This window comes from Sorghum bicolor, chromosome 9, assembly GCF_000003195.3.
Source record: "Sorghum bicolor cultivar BTx623 chromosome 9, Sorghum_bicolor_NCBIv3, whole genome shotgun sequence".
Taxonomy (NCBI): Eukaryota; Viridiplantae; Streptophyta; class Magnoliopsida; order Poales; family Poaceae; genus Sorghum; species Sorghum bicolor.
The window spans coordinates 5,713,997-5,729,906 of NC_012878.2; the positions used below are offsets into that span (position 1 = coordinate 5,713,997).

Genomic DNA, 15,910 nt, shown 5'->3' on the forward strand with positions numbered 1-15,910 from the left:
AATTTCCTCAATGTTCCTTTACACTTTGTTAACTGGACCAGTGTTGCTCAAATGGTTGATCCGCATGTCTGACTATTGTACTGTGGATCAAAGAAAAATTGTTCTGAGAAGGCACAGGGTAGATGAAAAATTGTTCTGAGAAGGCACAGGGTAAGGGTAGATGAAAAATTGTTCTGAGAAGGCACAGGGTAGATGACAGATGCTGAAACGGAGGAACCAAAAACCATGAAAATGAAAAATCTGCAAAATATGCATGATTTCCATCTGTGTGTTGCAGGTGCAGATAATATACCATGCCTAGTTCATTTAGAGGCATTTAGTATATCTTAGATCATCCAAGAATTCATGGAGTCAAATATTGTCTTTTTGCATCCTGAACTGATGAAGCAAATAGTCTATTGGAGGTTTAATGTAGCATATCTTGGTTCTTTTTTTCTCCTCCTTGATTTGCAATCTTTTGTTGATGTAAATAAATAAATAAATAAATAAATAGATCTTGTTATGATCGATGCGTAGTAATTTCACCATGCGGTACCATACTCGGTCGGCCGATCAGGTCTCGCGCCATACTCGGTCTCTATTAAGGAAGATTGGCTTGCGGTACCATACTCGGTGCATCAAGTATGGTACCGCATGGTACATCCTCCCATGTCGGCCCCGTAGTCCCCGTCCTTCGCAGGCAGTGCTCGCAATTGCAACAGCATGCACCCCCTGTTCTATTATGCTTTTGTCGCCTAGTCTTACTACGCAGATGTCTTGGAGCCTTTTCACCATGCGGTACCATATCTTGATCCGTCTGATCCTTCTTACTGGCTTGAAAAGAAACATGCCATCAGCATCTCCCCCCAGATGGTAAGAGCACTCTGCAATGACATCTTCGATCTCATAAGCAAGACTCTATGGCCTCATCGATGTCCCTGAGTCTCTTGGCGGCACACAAGAAAGCTTGAACATTTTCGAGCTCCCCCTTCACATCTCGTATTTCATGAAATAGGCCTTTTAGGGTATAGCCCTCCACCTCAAAGAATGAATATGCAACCTCAATAGGCATTGTTGATGGGGAGAGGACGCTGCAGACGTCAGCAGCAGACGTTCGACGACAATGATCGTTGTGGGCACCATGAATGTCATGGCGGCAACTAGAGCTCACGCCTCATCCGGAGCCTGTCACGTGCGCCCAAGGGGCGGGAGTAGGAGCGTTCAGAGTCGAGGCATGGGTCTGCCGGCACCGGAGCCCCGAGCACGGAGGTCGCCACACCCTTTGGACAACGTTGTTGCTGACTGTGGCACCTGCTTCTATGCCCCAAGTGACCTTGCGGATGACAACATCAGGGCCAAACACTTGGCGGCCCGGGGACTCGACAGCAGCTCGCCACAACCACTGACCCCGTCCGCCTGAGGGATGTTCCTCGATGGTCCCATGGTCAGAGCAGAGAGCGAACGCCCTACTGCAGGCATCACATGCACACGCAATCAGATCGACGACCTAGAATAGCGCATTCAGAGTCCCCAGCAACATGCATGCGCTGCAAGTCGCCTGACTTCGGAGGTGACACTAGCAACAACCATCGCCGAACCCCCAAGGTGCGTGCAAACCATAATCAGCTGGATGATTCGGTCGTGATTCCACCACCTGCAGCCTCTCCAACCTGGGAACCAGCCCCCCAACATGACAGCTTGTCACACAGCAACACTAGCCTGATTCGCTGTCGGCCACTGCTCTTATCTTATGCTCGTCTGACCCAGACAGCGACCCTCACCTCACAGCCCCCTAAGGGGGAACACAACAGCGCTCCCACCTCGTGCTAGAGCGGTGCTTCCGCCCAGGACGTGTCTACTCTAGGTGGCTTCGTGCTCCACCCCCACACCGACCAGAAGCGCAACCAGAGGGGAACGTGCAGGTGGTGCGGTTCCGTCCTGGATTCATCTACTCCAGATGCTGCGCTCAAGGCCCAAGCACCACCTGCTTGTGTCATGGGCACATGGCAAACGAACTCCAGCAGTAATGTCTAGAACAGGCCACCACAGTATTGGAGGTATAGGCTGCTATTGGCACTACGACTGATGCTACAATGGACGTGAAGGGGCTCTTACATCCTCTACCCCAACCCATCTTGCAGGTTCCACCGCGTAGAGCCAGCCTACCACAGTGACACAAGAAGGCCGTGGCTTCAGCACGCAGGAGCGTGCACATAGCAGCCATGAACTGACCCAGAGGTGACACTCAAGCAAAGGCTCGACAAGTGCTCATGAAAAGGTTGGGCATCCTCGAAGATGAAGGACTTAGCAACGACAATCTGCTGCTGAGCTACTTCAACTTGTTCAAAGGGCCACTCACCGATGTTATCATGAAGGCTCTGATGGCTTTATGCGGCCTCGACACAGCCGCTGCAACAGCCACTACACAGGTTTAGAAACCTGGTTGCCAAGGGTCACCCAATGTAGTCTTGGTGTCGATTACTTTGCAGGAGGTCATCTGGAGTTAGCATGTTGAATTTTTTTTTTAAAAAAATAGAGCGTTTACATTTTGCACTGTAATCTAGCCATGTCCCAATTCGAGAGGAGGGAGAAGGCGAGGAGCATGCCGAGAGACTTATCTCATCACACGTAATAGCTACTAGCAATTGGAGCACCCAATTCGCCATGCAATTAGGGCCTTGTTTAATTCTAAAAACTTTTACAAAATTGATAATGTAGCACTTTCGTTTGTATTTCACAACTATTATTTAGTTTAACTGTAATTTGTAACACTATACTATAATTACATTCTTTAACATGAGAAAAGAAAAAGACGAGCAAAAAAGGATTTCACCTGTAGAGGCGCAAGCCCCTTCTGGTAAAGAAAAAAAAAAGAAAAAGGATTTCACATTCCAGCCAAAAACCCTCGCGCGGTGCGTGTGTGCCGTGCCGGCCTGGGTGTCGCGCCCGCTACGTTACCTGCTGCGGTCGCCTCCCCACTCGCAGCTACAGCTCCCCAGCCTCCCACGCGTGACCGTGAGAGGGGGGGAAGGGGGTATTTAACGGACGGCGGGCCGAGGATGCGAGCTCTCGCGGCAGCAGCAACTGCAGTGGCGGCGCCTACCCCCGCGCGCCTCCGTTTCCGTCTCCCGCTCCTCCCCCGCGCCCCGCGCTCCGGTGAGTTCGCTTCCCCCTTCGCGCTCCTCCTCCCCGAGCCCGCTGCTCCGACCGCCTCCGCTCGCCGCGGAGGAACAAGGGGGAGGGGATTTTAGGGTCGGTCTGGGTGTGAGTGCGACGCGCGGTCTGGGGTTTAGGGTTTGGTGGTCCGGGTGGCGTTAGATTCCCGTGGATTTTCGAGAGGGCGCTCGGGAGTTGGGGGTTGGGTAAGGTTGGGGGTTTATAGATTTGCTCTGTGTTGGGGCTCCACCCTCTCATTCCCGTTCGCATCAGCGGGGATTAGTGTAGCGTCAGTACTCACGTGCGTTTCTGGATGTGTAAATTGTTAGGTTCATCACCAACATTGCTTTAAGTTATTAATAACTGCTGAGGGCGCTAGATTTGGATTGAATCAGCTGATTAGGAACATTGAACTTGTCACGCTTTCGGTTTTGGTTACTTATGCTCATTTCATTGCTTAATTAATTAATTAATTTGGACTTGTTTTGTCGTACGGTATCGGTTACTTGTGCTCATTTGATTTCTTAATTTGCTTCACATTAACCAGTGTGGGCACTAGATTTCAATTGTTAGTGGATTGGGATTCGCTGTTAGGAGCCCTGCACTTGTTATGCTTCCTCTTCAGTTCAGACTCACTGCATTGATTAATTGATTAATTTGGACTTGTTTTGTCATTCCGGTGTTGTCTACCTAGCCAGGTCATTGTAGAGCTGCTTCTTCCTCCAGGCTTGTGCGGTTCTCGTACAGTGCCACCACCATGGGAGATGAGACCTCGACCTCCATTGCTCCCCAGGAGCAGGAATCCACCGTGGTGAGTGCACTGAGTAGGCTGCTGCCACTGTGGTGAATTGCATCGCTTAATTCCTTTTCCAGTTTCCCTGCTTGATTTGGGTCTGACTGTGCAGCGGGCTGGGAGTGTCAAGCAACAGCTCTCCAGGCTTGTCCTTTCATCCCTCCGGGCTACCGTGCCTGATGTGGAGGTAGAACCCATGGTTGAAGTTTCAGCCAAGTTTGCTGACTACCAGTGGTACGTTGTTTGCATGTTGCCTTACCTGCTGCCTGCATCAATCCCTCATATAATCTTAGTATCTGTTGCTCCTTTATTAGTTGTTATTATAATTAGTGTTTCTTCCAAGTTCTCATCAATGGATTCTTGCTGAACCATGTGCAGCAACAATGCTATGGGATTATGGTCAAAGGTTAAAGGATCTGGAACTAGTTTCAAAAACCCTAATGCCATTGGGCAGGTATTTGTCTATCTACCTTTATTCTGTAATATAGACTTAAACTAAAAATTTTGTCAGAAGATTTGGAACTAATATTTCTTTATGACCTGCTTCAGTTTTTCATGCATGCTCACGCTCTTTTACCTTAACAATATACTGTTCTCTTCACATTTTCACAGGCCATTGCTAAGAACTTGCCTTCTTCTGATATTATTGAATCCACATCTGTTGCTGGACCTGGTTTTGTGAACATTACCTTATCAAACCGCTGGGTTGCACAGGTTTGACTGAATTTTTTTATCTACAAGTTATGCTAGCATTAGCAGTGCCATTGTCTATTCCCGCAAATTGTCAATGAGCTACATTATTGCAGAGAATACAAGACATGCTTGTTAATGGTATCAAGACTTGGGCACCAACTCTGCCAGTAAAGAGGGCAGTGATTGATTTTTCATCACCTAATATTGCAAAGGAAATGCACGTGGGACATTTAAGGTCTACAATTATTGGAGATACATTAGCACGCATGTTTGAGTTCTCGAATGTTGATGTTCTGCGAAGAAATCATGTGGGAGATTGGGGTACACAGGTAACAGGCCTTGTGTTGAGCGCTAAACATTTTATTACTTGCTTTCAGTGAAACAAAATGTTTTTACATATTTGTTGAGCTGCTTTAGTACTTGATTCTTGTGGAAAATACTTCTTCTGGTGCCCAACCTTTTCTATACCTACTTCTACAGCCTACAATTGCTTAATACATCTACAATTTTCTGTCCTCATTGGCCAAAAGGTTTAGTTGGCATTGGTTCTGCTGGTGTTGTGTTAATCACCTTCTGTTTTATAACTGGATACCCAGAGTCTGTTTCCACTTTGTGATGCAATTTATTTATTTCTATGGAAGCACCACCACACCTTCCTTAACATTATAATTACCTTTTTTTATATGTGTAGTAATTGCCATGTAGTTTCTGTATCCAGGCTTTCCTATTAACACATTTTCATTTTGTAAGAAGTAAAATCATGCTTAAATTAAAAGATTTTGTGTGTGGCTATGCTGTTGGAGAAGTTTGTGCCTTGGTTTCCTGTAGGTGCCCTAAAAGATTGAGACTGTTTACTGCAACACATGCAGCATGCTAACTAATGTTTCTGTTCATGCAGTTTGGGATGCTAATAGAATATCTTTTTGAGCAATTTCCTAATTGGAAGGAGATAGGTAGCCAGGCCATTGGGGACCTTCAGGTACACATTCGATGCAATGATGCAATTCTTTGCCACTTAGCTCTCTGCATACAAAACATGCAAACATGAAAGCCAAATTTGATACCAAGTTGACCACTAAGTTTTATTGTCATAAAAAATCATTAGGATAAAATGATAAAAGTATTTCTGTGAAATATTAACTCAAACCATATCCAATCACTTAACAATAGATCTTTGGTCAAAATTAATAGGCTCTGACTGTATTCGTGGTAGCACTTGTGAATACCACACCCAAATGCTTATTCAACTTTTATGCACAGTATTATTGCTGTGGTGGCTTATGCCTTGTCAGTGTCATAAATTAGTAAATTACTGTTGTGATTGTATTGTGGTGTCAAGCTAAAATCCACTACATATTTATGTCCTCAACGTGTGTATCTGGGTTAGCACATTGGATTTATCTTTTTGTTGGTAGTTTCTTGTAATAAGTTGAGCATCCTTCTACCTACTTCATAGTTGGTTGCCTGTTTTCCTTCATAGTACATTAAAGCATGTGTGTTCAAAATCAATGGATCCCTTAAAATAAGTTCTGGAAATTGCCTTTTTTTTTGCCATGACAACGTGTCTTATTCCTGCTATTGGGACTGACATTTTAACTTTGGTTATATGACACAGATTTTCTATAAAGCATCCAAGCACAAGTTTGACAATGATCCAGAGTTTAAAGCAAGGGCTCAACAAGGAGTTGTTCGGCTACAGGTGCATCATTTTGGATGTCGACTCTGGGAAGGTTGGCATGTTCTCATCCAAGTGTTGTATTATCTGTAGGGAGGGGAGGAAAAATATCGAGAAGCATGGAAAAAGATTTGTGACATTAGCAGGAGCGAATTTGACTTGGTCTACAAGCGCCTAAATGTGGTGCTTGAAGAAAAGGTACGATACATTGTAGTTGAAACATATATTTTTGATGGAAAGGTTGGTTGCCAACAGAATTTAGGTGTGAGGTGAAATTACTCTTATGGATATTTTAGGCTTTGATTCACATCTAAATTTGGGTTTCTAGCGTTGTCTTGGCAGCGTTCCTGTTCACATCAACTTCTACCATGTTCAGTTTTTCACAAAAAAGTACATGCATATCTGTGTTTTAACTGGAGCATTTGTATCCCTTGTTAATCAAAGTTTGATCATTTGGTATTGTTGAATGTTTATGCTATGTTGTCTGCCTCTTCAATGAAGCAGCTGACCAGGCCATTGGTTTAGGCTAATTAATCTAGCACCTTTCAGGGGGAGAGTTTCTATAATCCTTATATTCCTCAAGTGCTGGAGGAATTGAATAACAAAGGCTTGATCAAGGAGAGTGAGGGTGCCCGAGTTATATTTATTCAAGGTCATCAAATCCCTTTGATAGTGGTTAAGAGTGATGGTGGCTTCAACTATGCCTCAACAGACTTAACTGCTCTTTGGTAAGTGCTTGTGCTTTTGAGGGTTCATTCAGTTGTAGAACGTAAGCCTCTGGACGCAGTACATTCTGGTCAACATAAACCTCTCAACAGACTTAACAGGGAGTCGTTGAAGCAAACAGAATGTATTTGTGTAATTGATGCATCTAGTGTGGATTTAATATTTTGTGTCCATGGTTTTATGGAGGTATCGGCTCAATGTTGAGAAGGCAGAATGGATCATATATGTGACAGATGTTGGTCAGCAGCAGCACTTTGACATGTTTTTCAGTGTAAGCATGGAGTGGCTCCAATGTGTTTTCCATTTTCTGTGCTTTTATTGAATCTTCTACTGTCTTTCTACAGGCTGCAAAGATGGCCGGTTGGCTCCCAGATCCAAGTGAAAAGAAGTTTCCAAAAACAAGCCATGTTGGATTTGGTCTTGTTCTTGGTTCAGATGGCAAGCGGTTCCGAACCCGCAGTACTGAGGTTGTTCGATTGGTAGAGCTACTTGATGAGGCTAAATCTCGGAGCAAATCAGAACTACAACAACGGCTCACTGAAAATGGTAAATTGGACTATTTTTGGAACCTTATTGTTATCCTTCAGGTAAATATGATCATTATTTTTGTTCAGGCAAAATTGTTGACTGGACGGATGAGGAATTAGAGCAAACTTCAGAGGCAGTTGGATATGGTGCTGTGAAGTATGTTCTGGATTGTCTTGTTTTAGAAAGATGCATCTCTTGATTTGACTAAGATATGCCTAAGTATTTTAGGGATAATCCAATTTATCATAATGCATTTCTGTAACTTTACTACAGGTATGCTGATCTCAAGAATAATCGGCTGACTAATTACACATTTAGTTTTGAACAGATGCTGAGCGATAAGGTGCCAATCAGACTATTTTCATAGAATGCACTGTGGGAATTTTGTTAACATGATCATCATTATGCTCATGTTCATTCTCTATGTGAACAGGGAAATACTGCTGTGTACCTTCAGTATGCACATGCTCGTATTTGTTCCATTATTCGGAAATCCAACAAGGATGTGGAAGAGCTGAAGATGGTAAGCTTTATGTTTTACTCGTGCAGATACTGTCATTAATTTGGTGAAGGTTTAGCACCAATTCTCTTGGCTATAAGTTATGAGCTGAAAATTTCATACTGTTTTCCTCTAGAGCGGAGCCATTTCTCTCGACCATCCAGATGAGCGTGTGTTGGGGCTATATCTTATCCGATTTGCAGAGGTACCCTTCCTCACTATTAGTGAATTTTATTTTACATAAATTTGTGGAAGTCAAGATACCAATGCCATTGTTGAGTCGCTGGTCAGTTCTAGTTTTGATCTGAGAGCATACATGGAGGCATTCTTGGGTGTTGGGAATCGTTTTGGCTTTTTGCTGTATGTTTTTCCTCGTTGGATACTGCAAGAATGTTTTTTCTTGTTGTATACTCCAAGAGCAATTTTCTGTTTGGCTTTAGGTGCAATCTAATATAACTGAAATTACTACAGTTTTCCCTTTCTGATTGCCACTTCAATATGTTTCAGGTTGTTGAAGAGGCCTGCACGAATCTACTTCCAAATGTTGTATGTGAATACTTGTACAATCTATCTGAAATGTTCACAAAATTCTATACCAACTGCCAGGTATACTTCTTCCCATTTGCATCACTCTTACCCTCTTCAAATAAATCTTGTATTGTTTCTTGGGTATTTACTATTTAGATTGACATCAGCTCATACAAACTGCAAAAAGACCTGCTTATTTCCATACAACAGTAATACTCTGCTGATGACCTGATGCTATCTAACCACTCTCACTCTGCATTGATCCCAACAGGTGGTCGGGTCACCGGAGGAGACAAGCCGCCTGTTGCTTTGCCAAGCGACTGCTGTTGTCATGCGACAGTGCTTCAACCTGCTCGGGATCACACCAGTCTACAAGCTTTGATCGGATGCATGTTTGATTTATACATTCAACATCACTTTACGTAGAAACCCCAATTCATCATGGTTGCAGTTTTGGTCTTGTAACCTAGTTGAGGCAGTTAACATACTGTAATCCACTGTCCTGTTTGAAAACAGAAGCAACTCAAAAGGTTGTAGCGAAATCTGGTTGCAGATTTCCTATTGATCCCATGCGATATGTATTTTTGTGTTGTCTTGCCTGGTGGTAGCTCATCAATCAATGCTGTAAGGCAAGTTTAAGTTCTAATCCTAGACCACAAACCCTAATCTTAACGTTGTCTACTCCACCCTTGTTTTGTGTGCACCCAGCACCCCTGTTCAGGTAAAACAGGGTTTGGCTACTCCAAATTCTTCAGAAGACAACATGTTCACATTTCAGATTCCCTACAATATTCTCTATTCAAGTTGATGAACTCTGGTAGAGAATCAAAGAAACACTAAGAATAGCGGATTGGGGGTCTTTGTCGTTGCCAGAATGGGGATATTTGTGTTCCTCAGTGTTGAATTGCTATTATGATATCTGTTCTGTTCCTCGTAGTGTTGGATTACTGCTATGGAATAAAACAGCAAAAGCTAGTTGGAAGTTTCACTTTCACCTGATGGCTGTAACTTGAACCTGAACCTGCTGGCCATCTGGACCAGGACCTGCACATATATAAAAGGCTTGATTCTTTCTCATTGCATTTGCCAGCCACATTGCATATCTCTTTTGATGTTATCAATTCAAAATGGTCATTGTGTCACTGTAAACCATGGAAAGTTAGCACTTTCGTGGAATGTTTGTGTAGCTATTCAGTCTGACTAAGGTAGTGATAACCACGGTCAGTTGTCTAACGATTATGAATCCAACACAGGGTAAAAATGGTCAAGATATGAATGTCCAGAGAATTATTGGTAGCTTGCTATGTACCCATTTTAAATGCAATGAAACAATCTAGTAAGAACTAAGGAGCTGTTTTATGATAGTTGAACAGAATTCATTGAAACCATCTCGTACTATTTTTTTTAAAAAAAAACATGACACTAAAGGGTGATTAAGCAAATGTTGTCCACATTCTCAGTCAAATAGGCAACAGAATATAAGAAAATTGTCCGACAGAAGTGAAGGGAAATTGCGTAGCCTAGTAGTAAAATCGTTGTCGAAGTGAAACCATGCTACTTCCGTTAAACCACTGTACAGACAATTTAACTGCTTTAGAATAAAACAAAGAAAACCATGGTGCACAGTAAATGCTATTTACAATAAAATAAAACCAGTGTTTTAACTGCTTTAGAATAAATCGAATAAAACCACGGTGCACAGTAAATGTAATTTAGAATAAAACAAAACCAGTGTTTTCACCGTACACAGTTAATGCAATTTAGAATAAAACTACTCAGCTAGTGACTAAGATAGAACAACGTTGCCTTGCAATCCATCTTAGACACAAACTATTCATTACAATTTGCTCCCCCAAAGAAAAAGAACGTTGATCACAATAACAGCTAATTTTCTGGAGAAGGTTCCCTGTAAGTACTACCCAACTCTATTAGTAAGAACTTGTGACAAAAAAAAAACTCTATTAGCAAGAACTAAGAGCTGTTTTGTTATAGTTGAACAGAAGTCACTGAAACCATCTCGTGCTATTTTGTAAAAAATGAAACAGTAAGAGGGCGATTAAGCATTTGTCCGCATTAAGAGAGAGAAGCGAAGGGAAATTGCCTAGCCTAGTAGTAAATCGTTGTCGAAGTGCATCAAGCGGATGACGAGGATTATCACAAAGTGGGTGGTAGTTTACGTAATCACACATGTCTAGTGACGCAATCCAACAGTCTTAGTAAATAGAATATATTAACATAAACCTCACGGATTATTAAACTGACCAATTCACCTTTAGAAACGTTACAAAGGCTTCCCCTGCCCCTATTCCTCCGGCAACATACAGACTCTACCATAACTCTCCATGGCATGGAGAAACCACAACAAGGTTATATAATCAATATGTGTGATCTTCCCACCAACATTAGCATCACCATCGTTCGTCATATGTAAGCTTAATCGAAAAGATACAGTAAACATCGCAAGGCGGTATTGACCTTGCGCAAAGGAGTAGCTCGATCTGATCTCCCTGCTTGTTCAGTCTTCCATCCATGGCCGTCCTCCCGTGAGGAGGGCGGTGCTACAGGCCTAGAGCGGCCTAGGTCTTTTTGAATTGCAGCAGCTTGGGCACTTGTACTGCTTTATGCTCTCCGCCTTCGTGGGGGTGATCTTCACGCACTTGCCATGGTACCACTTCTCGCACACATCGCACCCGATCCAGAACTCATCTGCGCTGTATATTCCACCACATGTCCCGCACAAGGTTTCGCTGTGGTTGCCGTCGTCTTCATCGTAGCCCTCATCAGGCTCCCTGACATTATTTTCTAATGGCGGCTCACTTGTTTGCTGGAGAGACAGATCAAGCTCAACATCATAACATGACAATAGAAGAGGTGGTAAAAAAAAACACAGACGGAATCTTGTTACCTTTGCTGACAGTTTATTTCTACCACCATTGTCAGTACTGGATCTGTCCCTCTCCTTAGATTGTTTCACACCACCGGAGACGACTTCAAACACAGTTGGCAGATCATTCATCATGCTGAACAAACGCTTCCTGCTCATTTTGAAAGCAAAAGCATTACACAAATGATTACCGCAATATCAACTGCTCTAATCACAGTTAAATTATATAGATTGCAGTAACATCTGTTATTATTGTGCCATGGGCTACTGGATCCTGCTACAACAACCAAAAACAATTGCAAGGTAGAATATGAAATATTTCACTTCCATCTTAGTTCAAGGTCAAGGCTGCTTAATACCTTTTAACTTAGTACGATTGACTAGCCAAAGGTAACTGTAAGAACATTTATGAAAAAAACAATGCCACAACTATAAGATTGCAAGTTGCAACTGGCCAATATTAGGGTGCGTTTGGGAGGGCTCCTCCCCAGAGGCTCCTCCAGAGGAGCCGGAGCCATTTAACAGCTCCTACTACTAACTCGTTTGGTAGGTCTCGTCTAGAGGAGCCGGAGCCAGAGAGGAGCCCTACCAAACGGGGCCTTAATGTTGTTTTAAGTGTCTTACTGTCTACAACTACAAGTGAATTTACATGGTGACTAAGATCCCAATGCTCATCATGTTGTAAAGGAAATAATTCACTTGTACTCATCACTGACTGCTCTAAAAAACCCTTGGTCTACAACAAAGATTATTCAAATGAAGAACGTATCATCGGGAAAGAACAAATGAAATGCTGTAAATATACAAAACTACTCTAGATATTTTTAAAATCATGAAGTTTAGCTATACATAAATTTAGTTTGGCAACATTGCACAGGAGTTGAGCTGTTGGAACTACATACTATTTACGAAAGTACTTGAGTGCACAGCATTGTCCCAAAGTCCTCAAAAGAAATAAAGCAGTAAGACCAAACTAGGTTGCACATGTGAAGATGAAAACACTTAACTCATTAAATACTCATGGAAAATGTTGCTTCAAACAAATCTATGAAATATTAGCAGTTTGACAACAAGTCCAAAAGTTATATAATGTGAATGTAATTTTGAGTACAAACTAAAAACAATTGTACAAATGGAACTAAGCAAAGAAATTTAAGGATGAGCTGCTTGCTCCAAGTAAACTTCAGTTACCAACCCCATATATGATAACACCACCATTCCAGATTTTAATCAGAAATAAGCTAATTCATAGGACAATAAATTTGGGGGTACATAAGGTGGTGATTAGATGTGCAATGATTTGATTATATAAGAAACAATACAATATGTTGTCAGGTACCTAATAGTTGTGTCTCTTGTTTAGTAATCTGTGGTCATTATATATCATAGCAATGAATAATCAGGAGGGCTTGCTCTAGTTCTAGAAGTGGTTATTGACAATGGGAAAATACATATATTATAAGATAGATTTCATACAATTGTACCCCCAAAAAACACTTCTCTCTCCCTACACTCATCATCATTCTTTTTTTCACTGTTGGAGACTAATAAATGATCTTAGCAATGAGCAATTAACTCAGTCTAGCATGGGAGATACTGCAGAGCTACACAGTTTCAAACCACAGGACAATTTTGTCAAATCATACTAGTTAGCAGTTAGTACAGATTTGGCCTGTGGCTCTTACTAATTCATCTTTTTTTTTTGCACTTTCCTATAGCTCTCGGGACTAAAAGGCTTTACTACAGAATTAGACTGTCCCAGCCTGCTCGGGACTAAAAGGCTTTACTACAGAATTAGCCTGTCCCAGCCTGCTCGGGACTAAAAGGCTTTACTACAGAATTAGCCTGTCCCAGCCTGCTCGGGACTAAAAGACTTCACTACAGAATTAGCCTGTCCCAGCCTGCTCGGGACTAAAAGGCTTTTACTACAGAATTGGCCACGGTCATCAATAGCTACTTTGGCAGAAATATTAGTAAAAGCTTGAAGTAGAGTACTTAAGCAAACCACATAATCAGCACCATCCACCAAATCCAAAAGTAGCCACAATCTTAGTAAGTAACAAGAAGTGAAAGTTGGAAGAGACCATAATCAACAATTCACACTTCCATGCTTTTTTAACTAAAAATTTTGTATGTAACTAAGTACAACCATCACACAAAGCAGGTGCTCTTGTTGGTGACTGGTTACTGGAGCTTGCTCTCAGTCAGGAGACCCAGGTTTGAGCCCTGCATCCTCTTAGTTAAAAAGCAGGGGTACAGTCTGCTCCTACCCGTCTTTTTTTACAACCATTACAGAAAAAGTTTCAATCCCTTGAAGTCAGAGCAAGAAGTCTTTCAGGAATAAGAAGCTGGAATGGAAATTTCTCACATAGAGGTATCTTCATATCTTTATGCTGCAATAACTTGTATACATGGTGGAAGAAATTCATTACCCAAACTAGAATCAGCTTAAAACGATAGAACAGCTTCAAGCATCTGAATATTTCTGAGGCATATTTCCTTCAACAACATATGAACATTCTAATGACAATGAAGGGTCTACACTCTACACTAAGCTTTCCACATGAACAAACAACACTACTCTTCATTAGGACAGTATCAACATCTTAGGGAAGAACAAAACTTAAGTTCACACACTGACACACACACACATGCTCAGAAGTTTACATAATGCTAACTACAGGCCTACAGCACAGATAAACAGATATCCTCCCCAACTTCAGCAAAATGTCAATTTATAAGCTAGTATAACTTAGTAATTCGCATGACTATAGTAAACAATTCAACAGCATATAGCTCCTTAAATTGGTACTCCCTCCATGCCAAATTATACGTCGCTTTGACTTTTTTTGGTACATCCATTTTGCAATGCATCTAAATATAATAATATGTCTAGATACATAGTAAAATGGATGACCCAAAAAAGTAAAAGCAACTTATAATTTAGAACAGACAGAGGACATCGGAACAAACTCATTTGCTTTCTCCATTGAAAATTGGCAAATACTTCCACGAAACCAAATCTAAACAGTTACTTGTCAAAACAAATGTTGGATCCAAACAAGTCCGCACAATGACATGCATACAGAGAGTACAGCACACCATGCATATCCTGACATCCACTTCAACTCACAGAGTACTCCTGAGACAGCCCCAGCACATCTATGCATGCCATATGTGTCAATGAGCACATACAGCACACACCAAGAAGGAGCAAGTGACCGCAGCAAGGCAAGCATCGGACCTTACAGAAACAGAGGCGAAATTGGGGGGGGGGGGGGGGGGGGGGGGGGGGGGGGGGGGTTGAGGGGATGGTGTCGACGCGTCGTACCGATCATTGCGGTTAAGCCGCGCGGCGTAGTAGAATGCGACGGAGACGAGCCACGAGTCGGAGTGGACGGCGACGAGCGCGAGCCAGTCGCGACGGTTCATCCCGTCGCGCGCGAAGTTGATCCCGAGCGCCGGCTCCGGCAGCTCCGTGGGCACCTCCTCCGCCGGCAGCGCCACCTCCCACGCTTCGTTGGCGTAGCCGTACAGGCACAGGTTCTCCTTCTCTACACCGACGACACCAGCAACAGCCAGCCCGCATCAGCAGCAGGTCGGACCCAAATCAAATCGAATCGAAGGCCACGGCGCGGAGTCGCGGAGAGATCGCGAGGGGAAGGGAGGAGACTCACCTGGATCGCACAGCGCGTAGAACTCCTCGACGTCTGCGAAGCGAGATGAGAGGGGCTAGGGTTAGAGCTGGAACCTTCACAAGCGTGTCGGGAAGCAGCAGGAGCCGCGCGGGGGGCCAGTGGCGTACCGTGGGTGAGGGCGCGGAGGATGGCGGAGCGGCGGGCGCGGTAGTCCTTGTAGATGTCGTCGACGGAGCGCGGAGCGGAGCCGCTCCCGGCGCCGGCGCGGCGGTAGGAGGCGTCCATGGCCCCGCGGCGGCGGCGGTGGCGGCGGCGCGTCTGATCTCTCTCCGGCGAGAGCGAGAGCGAGACCGCGGGAGGAGATGACTGATCGCGATGCGGTCGGGAGGCGAGCAACGATAGTAGTACACCAGGACGAGTGCTGCCTGCCGGGTAAAAGGGGAAGATGTGCAAGATCTTGCGGGGGGGGTTTCTTTTTCTCGTGTGGGCCCCTGCGGATGTCAAGATTTATTTTGTCCTGTGATGAAAGGAGCAAACCTCATCTCTTTTTTTTTTCTATTTATGTAAAAGTCTACGAGAGCTTGGACAATTAAATTAAATTAAATAAAAAAATCATGGGCTCTATATAAATCAACATCTGTTTCACTTGAGCTTATCTGTCAAATCTATGAGACATTTAATAATATTTTTATCTCATAATAAATCAATCAACGGTACTTACATGGCTTATTAGCCAAGCGCGTAAGTTGAAAGCCTTCTGGTGCGATCACAATCATACTAGTAGGATCTTAAGCATAAAAGCCACACAAAA

General features: G+C 43.3%; 2 protein-coding genes across 3 annotated transcripts; one reads left to right on the plus strand and one right to left on the minus strand.

Moving 5' to 3' along the window:
* Nucleotides 2,977–9,571, plus strand: LOC110430625 (arginine--tRNA ligase, chloroplastic/mitochondrial-like). 2 transcript variants are annotated; one of them, XM_021448463.1, is made up of 18 exons: nt 2,977–3,135; nt 3,834–3,946; nt 4,041–4,162; nt 4,307–4,382; nt 4,541–4,642; nt 4,735–4,950; nt 5,520–5,600; nt 6,237–6,320; nt 6,390–6,494; nt 6,846–7,024; nt 7,209–7,293; nt 7,367–7,568; nt 7,637–7,706; nt 7,824–7,893; nt 7,984–8,073; nt 8,186–8,254; nt 8,557–8,655; nt 8,849–9,571. In XM_021448463.1, the coding sequence occupies exons 1-18, from the start codon at nt 3,039–3,041 to the stop codon at nt 8,957–8,959; spliced, it is 1,971 nt and encodes a 656-aa protein (XP_021304138.1). In that variant the 5' UTR covers nt 2,977–3,038; the 3' UTR covers nt 8,960–9,571. The 2 variants fall into 2 exon arrangements, with proteins under 2 accessions (XP_021304138.1, XP_021304139.1); XM_021448464.1 differs by having other exon boundaries at nt 3,001–3,135; nt 3,830–3,946; nt 8,849–9,249.
* Nucleotides 10,788–15,533, minus strand: LOC8071208 (PHD finger protein ALFIN-LIKE 1). Its single transcript, XM_002440616.2, has 5 exons — nt 15,267–15,533; nt 15,139–15,171; nt 14,793–15,015; nt 11,483–11,612; nt 10,788–11,401 (listed from the first exon to the last, which is right to left on the minus strand). The coding sequence occupies exons 1-5, from the start codon at nt 15,382–15,384 to the stop codon at nt 11,144–11,146; spliced, it is 762 nt and encodes a 253-aa protein (XP_002440661.1). The 5' UTR covers nt 15,385–15,533; the 3' UTR covers nt 10,788–11,143.